The following is a 14,307-nucleotide window of genomic DNA, read 5'->3' on the forward strand; positions in this document are numbered from 1 at the left end:
GATTTTGGAAAATCTTTAGCAGTTTTTTCCCTAGATAATGTCACTCAGGTAGAGTTTAGGCAAATAAAATGGAAAAGGTCTTTTGGCTTTCTTCAAGCTGTTTTCCTAGTTTGGATCATGGCCAGTCCCAGAATTTTTTCATTATTTTTCTCATCACATCTGTTATTTGGCCTTAGCTGTGTGTTCATCGTTCTTATGCTTAGTGTTGATGGCTTTGATGAAAAACTAGTAAAGGGAAAGAGGTATTGACTAAAATGAAGGACCTGGATTTAGTTATCTACGGAGTTCTTGTGCATTTATTATGAACTGTTGAGAGTCGGTTGTTACTTCTGCAAATTGATTCGTAATTTATCCAGAAGATGTCAAAGGTGTTATTGAAGTTACGGTGCCCTACTGATGCCACCAGGCAAAGTCAACTCATCCAACATCTTCCAGCTTCTTAGATTAGCATATGAAAGCCTCTTGAGTTTTGTGCTTTGAAATAATTCTTTTAAATTTTGCTTCGGCAAAGGTTTCCTGAACTTATTTGAGAGGTTTTATTTGTTGGTTTTGTTTTGTGAGGAGAGAAGGGGTTGCACAGTGTTCAGTAGAGCAGTCCTGTAGAAACTGTCCAGAGCACGGGTCACCCTCTGTCCTGGTGGCCTGAGGGGGCAGGTCATTCTTGTGTATTTAGCACTGTGTTTTGAAAGCCTTATTGTTCTATCTGGAAATAAATGTTATTTTTAGTATTTTTCGAAATATATCTGGTAGAGTAGCTTGATTTGCCTTAATTTGAGATATTCTAGTGTGGTTCATCTTTAGTGGTTGTATCCAGTGGCAATTTGCTGTCCAGAACCTCTTGTGCTTCCTTGAAAGCAGCTCTCCAGGAGCTGCTGGCCTGCCTTCCACTGCTATGGAAACAGCAGTCAGGCTGGTGTGGTGGCCACTCGTGAGAAGGGTCCTGAAGGAGCTGGGCTGGAGGGAGCGGTGGAATTGTGCTTCCTGTTGGTCTCACTTCTCACGCTGGCACCAGGCATGGTTTGCCTATTTGACCCGTAGACCTCTTTTATTTTATATTTATTTTTTGGTAGAAAAAATTCGGGATACTTCTTACATGTGGACACATGAGTATAAGAATTAACATTTTGTAAACATATTTTTCCCAACTAAAATGAAGTTTTGGTCATCTTATATTTTGAAGAGGTGGATATTTGGAAACTATTTAGCAGGGCACCTTTAAACCATGATTAAGCTTTCAAAGGGTCCAGGCAAAAGAGGACTACATAGCTGGTAATTGCTATTTTCCCTTCTGATTAACAGAAGCAGTGTGTCATCATACCCACCTCTCTCTCCAGTTTTTAAAAAAAGTATCTAGGGATAGTGTGAGCCGCTGGGCAAGTGTTATGGGGAAATCCTGTGGTGAATACCATAGTTCTGTGGGACCTCCAATGAATTGGGCTGGGAAATAGGAAGCAATGGCATTAAGGAAATGCGCTCGGTAACTCGTGTTGTGTATTAACCTAATGTTCACTGTGTTTCTTGTGTCCTTTTGAAAATGCTCTTGATTAATGAGCTGAGGAAGAGGATTTTGTTGTGGTTTTTTTCCTTAAGTCCTGGCCTCGTTAGTTTTTAAAAGTGCAATAATGACAGTGTGGTGGCTAAAGTTTTCTACAAAAAAGACTTCACAATTCTAACTTTCAAATACAAGAAATGATAAAATTATTCTGATAGGTTTTTGTACAAAAGTATAATTATAATCTCCATTATTAGTCAATCTTTACTTATCCTGGGCATTGAGACACTTATTTGAAAGGAGACACACTTCCTGCCTTCTGCAGATTTTTATTTTAAGTGGGAGTTGGTTTGTTGATAGGTATTGCCTTCAGTTGTAGTAGATACAGGAGAGCAGGGCGCTCTTAACATTTTAAAAAATATGATACTATGTACTTGTTCACTGCCACACAGATGTTCTTACTATGACCCCCCCTCCCCCACCTTCTATGAACCATGAGTGAATTCATATGCATAGTTTGCTGTAGGAGCTCCTTCCCAGCTTCTTTGAAGTGGTACTGAGTGATATGGCTGAGCGCCGGCCTGCCCGCGAGGCGCAGCTTTTCCCTCTAGATGGCGCCATTTTCTGCCCCACACTCCTCCATCCAGGGAGCCTGGCTGTGGGGCAGGTGTCCGTCCTTTCTGTTCCTCTGCTAAGACTCCCAGCTTTGAAGCTCATGCCCTCAGAAGATGGCCTGTGTTACGCCCTGTGCTGTGCTCGTACAGATTCCTGGATCATTGCCCCTCATTCCTCAGAATCTCCCAGGACTGCTCACTGCCAGTGTCTCCGTGCTGCGTCTGTCCGCATTCTTGGAAAAACAGATTTCACCATGGACTTCCAACTCCTCAGCCTCTCAGCCTCTCCACCACCTCTTCCCTCAGGAGCTCGTCTTCCCTCTCTCAGCTGCCTGCACCCATGACATTTCCAGCGCCACACTGCCTGGCCACCACCCCTGATTTTCACCTCACTTCCTCTGCTCCCCATGTCCAGCAGCCCTTCGAGTCCTCTGAGACTTGGATTGGTCTTAGCACTTTCCGCTTACCATCCTGTCCTCCCAAGGGCTGACGACTTCACTTTTCTCTTCACTCAGCTTCGAGTCCCTTGCTAAGTAAGCCCCCTTTATTGCCTTACGCAAACCTGTTACTCCCTTTTTTTTTCTTCCTCCAGTGTCCTGCTCTGGCAAACCCTAATTCTGGTTCAGTGTAATTCTCCACCTCCTGCTTTGAGTGGCTAAATACGGCTAGAGAAAAACTCAATGAAATAACTGGTCTCACTTTCGTTTTTTCTTTTTCTTTATTTTTTTGCAACTGGTCTCACTTTAAATTCCTGACTGCTCATCTCAAGTGAGCCCTCTCTCAGCACATCTAGCTGATTTTCCTGATTTTACACCTTCATGCTTACTAGAAGAAATGTATCAAAAGACATTAAAATCGATAAATCAATGAAACACTCGGAGGGATTTTTTAAATTAAATAAGAAGTATAAGGAAGAAAAAAAGTTAAAAGAAGCCCATAATTTCACTATCTAGATAACCCTTCTTGACATTAAAAAAGAAAAAAAATTTATATACATATATGGCTAGAAAATTCCAGCTCTGCAGAAGGGCACAAAATGAAACGTGAAAGCCCACCTCCCAGGCCAGCATTCTGTCTTCCTAAAGGAAACCTCTGCTGGTGGTTTCCTGTGAGTCTTCCTCAGAAATTTTTGTCCTCCTCTGTGTTTGTGTATTATCTATATTTAAAAATATATACACAGGAAAGATCATAGTATAAACACTGTGCTATGCCTTCTTTCTTAGTAATCCATAGACCTTTAAATAGAATTATTTAAGTCAAAAGACATCTTTTTCTGAATATTTTATTCAACATCAAATCCATATTTACTCGGCAAAAGTGATGTGCCCATTTTGGAATTTTGTGAAATTATTTCAACCAAATTATCATGACAGGCTTACGTTGCCTTTTTCTTAATATTTACTATGTTCTTTCTTTTTTTTTTTTTTAAGATTTTATTTATTTATTCGACAGAGATAGAGACAGCCAGCGAGAGAGGGAACACAAGCAGGGGGAGTGGGAGAGGAAGAAGCAGGCTCCTAGCGGAGGAGCCTGATGTGGGGCTCGATCCCATAATGCCAGGATCACGCCCTTGAGCCGAAGGCAGACGCTTAACCGCTGTGCCACCCAGGCGCCCCTACTATGTTATTTCTTTTTTAGTCTTTTTGTTTTGTAGTCATAGACTGAAAAAACAATATATAAGTGTCTCATATGTTCAGCTTTCAAAGAGCATATGTCTTTGAGATTTTGTCTTAAATATTTATTTAACTTATAAAATATATGCTTATTCAAGAAAACGCAGAAAATTATAGGGAGATTTGAAGGAAAAAATCTATAACTCCACCATTCTCAGCAACAACCCTGTTGTTAACATACTGTTGTTTAGAGTGTTTTCAATTCACTTATATGCATCTCTGTGTAGAAAACATATGCCTTACACTGACACATGTGGTTGAAATTATGCTGTGAGTATATGTATGTATATAGATTTGTATTCTGTCTTTTTTCTATTTAACTTTTTAAAGATTTTATTTTATTAGAGTGAGAGAGCAAGCAGGGGCAGGGGCAAAGGGAGAGGGGAAGTAGACTCCCTGCTGAGCTCGGGGAGCCCAATGCAGGGATGTGGGGCTCCTGAGATCATGACCTGAGCCGAAACCTAGTCAGATACTTAACTGACTGAGCCACCCAGGTGCCCCAGTTTTTTTCTATTTAATTTTGACTCTCAAGCATTTTCCCATAACTTATAAAAATTTCTTCCCCCCCACATTTTAATGGCTGTATACTGTCCTATTTTTATAAACTATGTACAGTTTGATACCATTTCAGTGAAGTTCAAAAGTACCCAAATAGTATACTGTTTAGGGACACATGTCTATCTAGTAAAACTATTAAAAATGCCAAGAAAATGATAAATTCATGACAGTGGTTATCTGCAAATACATGACATGGGGTAGAGGAAGCTCATGCAAAGAATTGGGAATGTCTAAGTTCTTTTTTCTTTTTCTTAAAGTAGGCTCCATGCTATGCATGGAGCCCAGCACAAGGCTTAAACTCACAACCCTGAGATCAAGACCTGAGCTGAGATCGAGTCAGATGCTCAACTGACTGAGCGACCCAGGTGCCCCTGGGCTGTCTTAGTTCTTAACTAATATGGGTTTAAGGATTTTCTTTATTTTTTATAGCCCAGAAACCTACACATATGTTCTTTTATGTATGTTATATATAGTTGTTTATATTTACAAGTATTTTAGGAAGAACCATTGGACCAGAGTAAACTCATTTTCCCTCCAGACTAATTGCTTATTTGTTTTTTTATACCAGGGTAATCTTATACTTTATTTGTTATTTGTTATTACATATAAAATATTAGATATGTATTCTTTTGTGAGCCAGGGGCCAGAACCCAGTTGTAGTGCTTCCGCACGTCACTATCACGGCCACACTGCTTATTATTACTGTTTCATTCAGATCGTGTTCACAGAGTACCTCTTCTGTGCGGTGCATTCAGCTGGGGACTGGGAGTACACGCAGGGAGCTCAAAGCCGAGCTGCTCAGGCCTGCTTCTAGAACAGTGTTGGGGGTCTTCCTGCACAGAGGCACGGGACAAGGGTTAAGGTTGGGGTAGGATGTATATAAGCGGGACTAACACCAGTGGTGAACTTTGAAGGCAGTCCTTGAGCTGCTGCATCTCGATGCAATGTGCACTCAGGGTAGATAAGACTTGATCTTCCTTCGAGAGGATTGTTTCGCCTGATTTGGTGCATCCAAACCCACTTCCAAGGTAGTGAGTGAATAAGTGTAGCATATTGGAAATGGTTATGTATCAACTGGATCGTCCTCACTTTTATAGATTGACCTTTCTGTGCTTTTATTGCTATTGAGTTTATTCCAACATTAAATCTTATGGATAGTGATCTGCGTGTTTAAAAATGACTATGGTTTATTATATATATATATATATATATATATATATATATATATATATATATATAATTTCATATCATATTTTAAGACTATGATTATCGTGTTTATAAATTGTATATGGTATTTAATGCCTTCCAGGAATTATTTCAGTAAGAATGATAGGTGCAGTTTTGGGGAAAACATTATATTTTCTTTCAGAGTTATTTTGAAATCCTCACTTATGAATTTTTATTTTTTACAGAGTCATATTAAATCTGTAGACTCAGGAGAAACTAACATAGATGGAGCGATAGGTGAGTAGACTATGGGACATTTTACATCTTTGTTTGAGGTACTTTGATACAGTGATTTTGCACATGGAAATAAGCACCTGTAATAATTAACTGTATTCCTAGGACTGATGGCATCAGAAGAATTTATCAAGATCACGTTGTCGGCTTTTGAAGCAATAATACAATATCCTATTTTGTTGAAAGACTATTGCTCTACGGTCAGTTCCGGTAGCTTGTGAGAAAGATTTCTTTTTTTTTTTTCTTTTGGTAGTTCTGTATGTAAAGAGACTAATTTACATATATCTGGTTCATATATGTTCCTCACATGAAATAACCATTCGGAAAATCTGCCCCCCTGACAAGATGAACATAGAAGTGTCTTCCCTCCTTGTTGACTTCTTTGGAATTTCCTATGCTCGTTATTGGGTTTTTCTTCTGGTCCACACCTTACCCCCAGCTTGGTTCTTCTTGTTTCTTTCCTGGTTATTTGTTGTACCCACTTGCATAAACTCTTAGAGCAGAGTTTCTCAGTCTTGGCACTATGGGCATGTGGGGATGGACCGTTCCTTGTGGTGGCTGTCCTGGGCATTGTAGGATGTTTAGCAATGTCCCTGGCCTCTACCCACTAGATGTGGGTAGCACCCATTCCTTTCCCCTTCAGAGACCAACGGAAAGGTCTTCTTTACAAATTGCCAGATGTCTTCTGGGCAGCGAAATTGCACACATTTCAGAACCTCTGCCTCAGAGGCTCCTTAGGTGAGTCACGCGCTGATTTTTGAGGAGGGAGGAGAGGCTCTGTGATTTCATTCTCAGATGCAGAAAGCCTCAAGAAAAGAAGGCAGGTAAGACGAGTACTCTAGTTATCATTTTCCTGTTTTCTCTAATGGTTCTAGGGGTTGATGAACTCAGTAAGGCAGTTCTAACTTGGGGTCTTTCAAGTGCTTGTGGTCAGCGGTTCCTGGGACTGGAATCATCTGAAGGCTCATTCACTCACATGTCTGCCTCCAGCTGGGACTCTTCAGGCACCTCTCTCCATTCTCTATGTGGTCTCTCCAGCAGAGTGACTTCAGGGTGGCCTGACTTCTTACATGGCAATGGGGACTCTGAGGACACGTTTCAAGAGAGAGGGAATAATAATTTTTTGAGGGTAGAAAATTTCTACCCAATTTATGGTTGTTTTCTTCTCCTCTTCCTCCTCCTCCTCTTTAAAAGTGTCTTAAAATGTGTGTAGTGTAACAAATAGTTGCAAAGCTAGTGCTCAAGAAATTGCCACTCAGTTAAAAAACCATGACCACAGCCCTGAATTCCTGTCAATCATGATTCCTTTCCTCCCGGGAGAGGGGCCGCCATTCTGACATTCCTAGTCATCACTCCCATGTATTCCTCTGTAGGCCTGTGTGTGCAGTCCTAAACAAGAGAGGGTTTTGCCTGCTTTTGCACTTTGGATCAATACTCTATGTGTTCATCTGTGACTCACTTTTTTCGCTCCCTGTTTGTAGGATATCTGTGTTGTTAAGTATATTTATGGTTTAATTTTTCATCAGTGTGTTATATCCCAATGTTGAAATCTGAGTATATGCAGATATCACAGTTTACTTATTTTTTTCTTTTTCAAAATAGATTTTATGTATTTATTTGACACAGAGAGCCAACGAGAGAGGGAACACAGCAGAGGGAGTGGGAGAGGAAGAAGCAGGCTCCCAGCAGAGCAGAGAGCCCAATGCGGGCCTCGATCCCAGGACTCCGGGATCACGCCCTGAGCCGAAGGCAGACGCTTAACTACTGAGCCACCCACGCGCCCCTACTTATTTTTTTCTTGATAGGCGTTAAGTTCTTTCTGGTTTTTGGCATTTACAAAAACCTGCTGTGGAGACTCTTGTTTTTGTATTTTGCACCACATAAGCATGCAGTATTTCTAGGATACATGCTTAGGAATGGAACTAGTGGTTATAGAATATTTACAAACTCATTTTGTCTAGAAGATGCCATAGTGTTTTCCAAAGAGGCGGTGCTAGTTTATATTCACACCAACAGTGCAGTACCTGATACCCACATCCTTCTCAACTCCTGTTGTTTCAGGCTTTTTAATGAATGAATACTTAGTGATATTTCACCATAGTTTTAAATGGTAGGATCAAGACTACTAATGAGGCTGAGTTATTTTTCAAATGTTTGTTTGCTATTTGAGAATATTCGTTTATGAAATGCTTGTCCGGGTATTTCTGTGATTTTGATTTGACTTCTGTGTCATTTTTCTATAACTTACTGAGAGAGGGTGTGTATAAGTCTCCTTTAAGGCTATTTATTTATTTATTTCTCCTTGTGTAATTCTGTTTTTATTTTGTGTTTTGAGGTCATGTTATTAGGTGCATGAAAATTTAAAACTCTGTGTCATTTGATGAAATTGACCTTTGTTTCATTGTGAAGTGACCTTTATTTCTAGTAATGCTTTTTGCCTTAAGGCCTGTTTTGTCTCATTTAATATAATCACACATACTTTATTTTACTTCATATTTGCTGATCTAGCTCTTTCATTTTTTCCCCTTCCAACAGCTCTCTATCCTTATATTTTAGATCTGTGCCATGTGAATATTGTATAGTATTTTTAAAAAGTCTAATTTGATCAATATTTAACTTTTCACTGGAGCATGTACTCCATTTACAGTTACTGTAATTGTTAGTATATTGGGCTTCACTGTACCATCTTCTTTCAGACTTTGTCATTCATATTTTCTCTTTTCTCACCTCTAATTTATCTTTCTTCCTAATGACTTACTTTTTTTTCCTTTGCATTACTGTTTTCTCTGTAGAAGGTTAGTATGTAGGTACTCCCTGTTCTTCTACCACTTACCCTAAAATTTACAGTATGCATGTTAACTTATTGAAAGCTGGACTTAAAAAGAAGCTCTCTTTTCTTTAAAGAAAATACAGACCTTTAAGTAAAATACAGATGATGGGTCTGAGATCATAACTTCCCAGGGCAGTCTCCTCAGCAGTTCCCAGGAGTGTGAATGTGTGTGGAGGGGCTGGTGACTAGATCTGATTTCTCCATTACTCTGAAAGTGTAATTCCCCCTCCTCAGTGCCCAGCTCAGGGTAGGAGATGACACAAAACTGCGTATGCTGGGAAGTCCTGGACTCACACCTTTCTCCCTGGCCCTGGTGGCCCCCCCTGGAGCGTGCACTTGTGTTATTACTGGTAGGCACCTCCGTGGCACAATCAGATATGTGCTCACATGGTCTACTCCACTCTCTAGTTAAGGCTTTCATTGAAGAAATTGCTCTGAAAGTTTCCCCAGTCTTTTGCAGATCTCAAATACTTTTAAGATTGTGTTCTTTTATATTTTGTCTGGCATCTTGGACTGTTTTCAGTGAGAGAGTTAATCTAAATAATCATACCCACTATTACCAGAAACTCTGTGATGGTCACTTTCTCAGCAATGATTTCTCAGTCTTTCATTGAGCTTTTACCTGCTCCAGTGTTGCTTATTGATTCTTTGTCCTAGTGAACAGTAACCCCATGGAGAATTTGTTAAGATCCAGTATTTATAAGTATCTATAGTTATATGTATGTAGGCATTTAATTAGTTTATTTATAAAACATGAAATGCCATCGTAATAACTACAGCCCGTATTATGGTAGGAAAGGTACCATTGCAACCTACGGGCTTCATAAAAAAATAGTTTTTAATGCTATAACCCATGGGAAAACTTCTAATTATCTCTTCTTGAGCATGACTGGAATACATGAAATTGAAGATCCAGCACTCCAAGGAGCATAACATTGTTTGAGATGTTAGCACAAACTGTGTTCAAGGCTGCTGATCAATACTTTATTCTATGGAAGTGATTACATGCATTTAGTTCTCGATGAGCACAATTGCTTAACTCAGATTCTTTCCAGAGTTTAGACCACTTAGTTCCTCAGAGTTGGAAATCAACAGTGTGGTCTACAGGGCAGTCAGAAATACACAACGATTGGGATTGTACAGAGAATTTGTTCCCATTCATGGTGATTTCAAAAAAATATTACCAATAGCAAAGGGAAAAATAAAGGTGATGCTTTATTAGAAAATTCTGGCAATAATATACGTAAGTTGCCTAACATGTATTTCAGTTTTGTTGAACACTACATCAAAAACTAATGAAGTACTATATGTTGGCTAACTAAACATAATAAAAAATATATTTCAGTTTCTTTAGCTAAAAAAACCAAGTCATAATCCTTTTTTTAAAAAATGAAATCCTGCCTTTTTGTAAATTTTTAAGCTATAGCCTGGAGGCTAATAAATATTGAATAATCTGTCTTTAATTAAATCAGATTTTTGAATTAAGAGTTGGTGAGGATGTAGAGCATGGAACTTTCAAAAACTTCTAGTGGGAATGTAAGTTGGCACAGATACTTTGGAAAACAGGTAGTAGCTATTGAAGCTGAACATAGTATATACCATGAGTCAGCAATTTGACCTCTAAATATACATTCAATAGAAATGTGAACAAATGTTCACTAAAATACATATGGAAGGAAGCTCATAGCTCCAAACAGGGAGCTATCCAAATGTCCGTCATCAACAATCTGATGGATAAACAAATTATGGTTTAGTCCTATGATGGAATACTGTGTAGCAAAGAAAATGGATGATTTATAGTTATACTTAAGAACGTGGATAAATCTCACAACGTTAATACTGAGACAAAGATGGCAAATACAAAATATCATAAGAAAGTTGCATTAAATTTAAAAACAGGTTTGTGTATTGCAAGTTAGGGTAGTGGTTATTCCTGGGGCAGGTGGTGACTGGAGGGGGCTGGTAAAGTGTTTTTTTGATCCAGGTGCTAGTTACATGAGTCTATTCATCTTGTGAAAGTTAACTGAGACATATGGCTAGGATTAGTATACCTTTATATATGTATGTATGTTATATTGAATTAAAAAGTTACATAAATATAAAAATATTTTTCATAAATTAAGTTAAAAAGTGTTTAGATCTTGGTAAGTATAAGCCTTTTTTCTTTTTTTGCGAAGTAACTGGTATGAATTAGCATATCTATTAATCAGTCACTGGTATGGACTTATATTCTGTATTAAGTTCCTGTGACTTCTGTAACAAATTATCAAAACTGTAGTGGCTTAACACAACACAAATTTATTATGTTAGGGTTTTGGAGTTCAGAAGTACAAAATGGGTCTGTGGGGTTAAAATCAAGGTGTCAGCATACCTGTGTTCCTTTTGGAAGCAGTAAGGGAAAAATTCTTTTTTCTTGCCTTGTCCAGCTTCCAGGGGCTGCCTGTATTCCTTGGCTTATGGCCCCTTCTTCCATCTTCAAGGATGGCCATGTAGCATCTTCAAATCTCTCTCTCTCTCTCTCTCTGACTTCTGCTTTTTTTTTTCTCCCCCCAGAGAGAATCTTTAGCAGGCTCTATGCCCAGTGCGGAGCCTGACGCAGGGCTTGATCTCACAACCCTGAGATCATGACCTGAGCCAAAACCAAGAGTCAGACACTTAACCCACTGAGCCACCCAGGTGCCCCACTGACCTCTGCTTTTGTTGACACATCTCTTTCTCTGACTCTGACCCTCCTTTCTCCCTCTTCTAAGGGGGTCTTGTTATTACATTCGGCTAACCTGTCTAATCCAGGATGAACACCTCATCTCAAGATCCTTGACACAATCACATCTACAAAATCACTTTTGGTGTGTAAAATAAGGAATTATCAGGTTTCAGGGATAAGGATCTTTCTGTCTGCCGTCATTCTGTGTACTGCAGATTCCAGTTTTTAGCAATGGCTTCATTACTAGTAGGTGCTCAAATTATACGAGCCTTGGCCAGTGTAAAGCCTTTCAAGTTGACTCCTGTGTCCTTGTGCTATATCCCATCATTTTTTGAGTGATATTTTTTCTTTTTTTAACTTTTTGGCACAACAAGATCTTCTTGCTTCAGCTTCTAGCTTCCAGCTTCCCTACCCTGGCCCAGTCATTTCCCAGTCAATTCTCTGAGGAGCCCTGGCTCCTTTTCATGGGAGGTGACATTAGTTAGTTAGGGCCCTAAGTGTGCTCCTTCTTCCTAGGATGTCTTAGCCTCTACGAAATGTAGACGACACACTTATATGCGTGCTTGCATATACTTGTATGTACACACACACACACATATATGTATTTTGAAATCATAAATTCACATTAATACCTTCAAATCCAGTCCTTGTCCACATGGTTCTTTCTTGCCTTCCCCCATTTCATATTTGTGTGTCCTTTCTTCCTTTGTAAAAATTCTGGCTTCCAACAACATCACATTCTCTCATTTGCTTAATTGTATAATGCATCTGAAATTGTTGCAGAATTGCTTTACTCTCACCAGTACAAAAACAAACCTAACGAAATCAGGGAATCAGGGAGGGAATTCCTCCCTCTCCTCTGCCTCCCAGATGTCACCCAAGCAAGACGGGGGCTGTATACTCAATGCTGTGTTCATAAGGTACTCGGATTAGTTCCCTTCCTCCCCTTGTAGTGCGGTTATCATGCTCATCTGAAATGCAGTTGATTGTTTTCAGTTTGCTTTCAGTTGTAGGTTTTCTTTCCCCTTCCTATCCTTTCTGATTTTATTTTTTGAATACGATAAGATTAACACGCTTCCAAAAGCCAAAGCAATAGAAAAAGATGTATTCAGAGCAGTGTCACTTCCTTCCCTTGGGTATATATCCCTTCCACCCCATCACGGCTCCAGCACACCTTCCCCACTCTTACAGGTAGCTGGCTTCATTGTTTTCTGGTTTCTCCTTCAGTGTTTCTTTTTTGTGAAGAGACCAGATGTCCTATTTCTGCTTCTTATATAAAAGGTAACATGCTATATTCTTTTGCACTTTACTTTTTCATTTCATAATGGATGTTGGAAATTACTCCATTTCAGTTCATTGAACTCTTCCTGTTTCTCCATTGGAGCAGTATAGTATTCCACTGTGTGTATATGGATCGTAGGTTATTCAACCCATCTCCTGTGTTGGGGGACATTAAGGTAGTATGAAATATTTTTTTAGTTATAAACAAATAACCTCGTGCATATGCAGTATCCTATTGTTGGAGGCGTATCTTCAGGGCACATTTCCAGAGTGGTGATTGTGGGATCAAAGGATAAATGCCCATGGTTACACTAAGATACCACCTTACGCCAGTTAGAATGGCAAAAATTGACAAGGCAAGAAACAACAATTGCTGGAGAGGATGTGGAGAAAGGGGATCCCTCCTACATTGTTGGTGGGAATGCAAGTTTGTACAGCCACTCTGGAAAACAGTGTGGAGGTCCCTTAAAAAGTTAAAAATTGAGCTACCCTATGACCCAGCCATTGCACTACTGGGTATTTACCCCAAAGATACAGACATAGTGAAGAGAAGGGCCATATGCACCCCAGTGTTCATAGCAGCATTGTCCACAATAGCTAAATCGTGGAAGGAGCCGAGGTGCCCTTCAACAGATGACTGGATTAAGAAGTTGTGGTCCATATATACAATGGAATATTACTCAGCTCTCAGAAAGAACGAGTTCTCAACATTTGCTGCAACATGGACGGGACTGGAGGAGATAATGCTAAGTGAAATAAGTCAAGCAGAGAAAGACAATTATATGATTTCTTTCATCTATGGAACATAAGAACTAGGAAGATCGGTAGGGGAAGAAAGATATAAAGAAAGGGGGGTAATCAGAAGGGGGAATGAAGGAGGAGAGACTATGGACTCTGAGAAACAAACTGAGGGCTTCAGAGGGGAGGGGGATGGGGGAATGGGATAGGCTGGTGATGGGTAGTAAGGAGGGCACGTATTGCATGGTGCGCTGGGTGTTACACACAACTAATGAATCATCGAACTTTACATCAAAACTAGGGATGTACTGTATGGTGACTAACATAATATAATAAAAAAAAACATTAAAAAAAATGCCCAGGGTTTACTATTTTGCTTTTCTCCCAATAGTATACGAGAGTGCCCGTGTTTCCCAGTCCCGGTATTGCTAATAGCAAACGCCAGTCTTCTGAAGTTTTGCCACTCTCTTGTTCCTTGGGAATTCCTTAACATCTTTTTAGGTATTTAATATTGTAAAGCGGATTTAAGCAGGCTGCGTCTAGTTTTCTGAGTTGTTCTCCTCAAAAAGCATGACCTGCTTTGCCATGAGAAGAGGTAGAATTCATGTGTTAGGTGTGTTTTCCCTGTATGTCCAATTACTTTGTGTGGAGGAGAGGGGACTGGCAGTTGGTGTGAACGTGTTAATTATTGTGCTGTCAGAAGTACCAGATTTTCCAAGGCCTGCTGCAATGAAGGAAGTGGTGCTTAATTTTCAAATGTAGGATAAGAATTTTAATCGAGTGCCTAGAATAGTAAACTTCACTTTTCAAATGATGTACTTTCATCTATAAAATTAAAAAAATAAAGGAAAAACAGCCCTCTACAAAAATAACAGTATAAAGCATACTTTCATCATAAATGATTATTTCAGAAACACACTTTCCATAGGTTAGATTGTTGCTTTTTTCTTTGTGAA

General features: G+C 39.4%; 1 protein-coding gene across 6 annotated transcripts in view; it reads left to right on the forward strand.

Moving 5' to 3' along the window:
- Positions 1-14,307, forward strand: part of ULK4 (unc-51 like kinase 4) — a 592,175-nt gene that overhangs the window by 189,624 nt on the left and 388,244 nt on the right. For all 6 annotated transcript variants that reach the window (XM_026496788.4, XM_026496790.4, XM_026496789.4 and 3 more), the window contains 2 exons: positions 5,750-5,801; positions 5,904-5,998. In XM_026496788.4, the coding sequence (XP_026352573.1) occupies positions 5,750-5,801; positions 5,904-5,998 (147 nt within the window). The remainder of the gene's footprint in view (positions 1-5,749; positions 5,802-5,903; positions 5,999-14,307) is intronic.

This window comes from Ursus arctos, unplaced genomic scaffold, assembly GCF_023065955.2.
Source record: "Ursus arctos isolate Adak ecotype North America unplaced genomic scaffold, UrsArc2.0 scaffold_20, whole genome shotgun sequence".
NCBI classification, from domain to species: Eukaryota; Metazoa; Chordata; class Mammalia; order Carnivora; family Ursidae; genus Ursus; species Ursus arctos.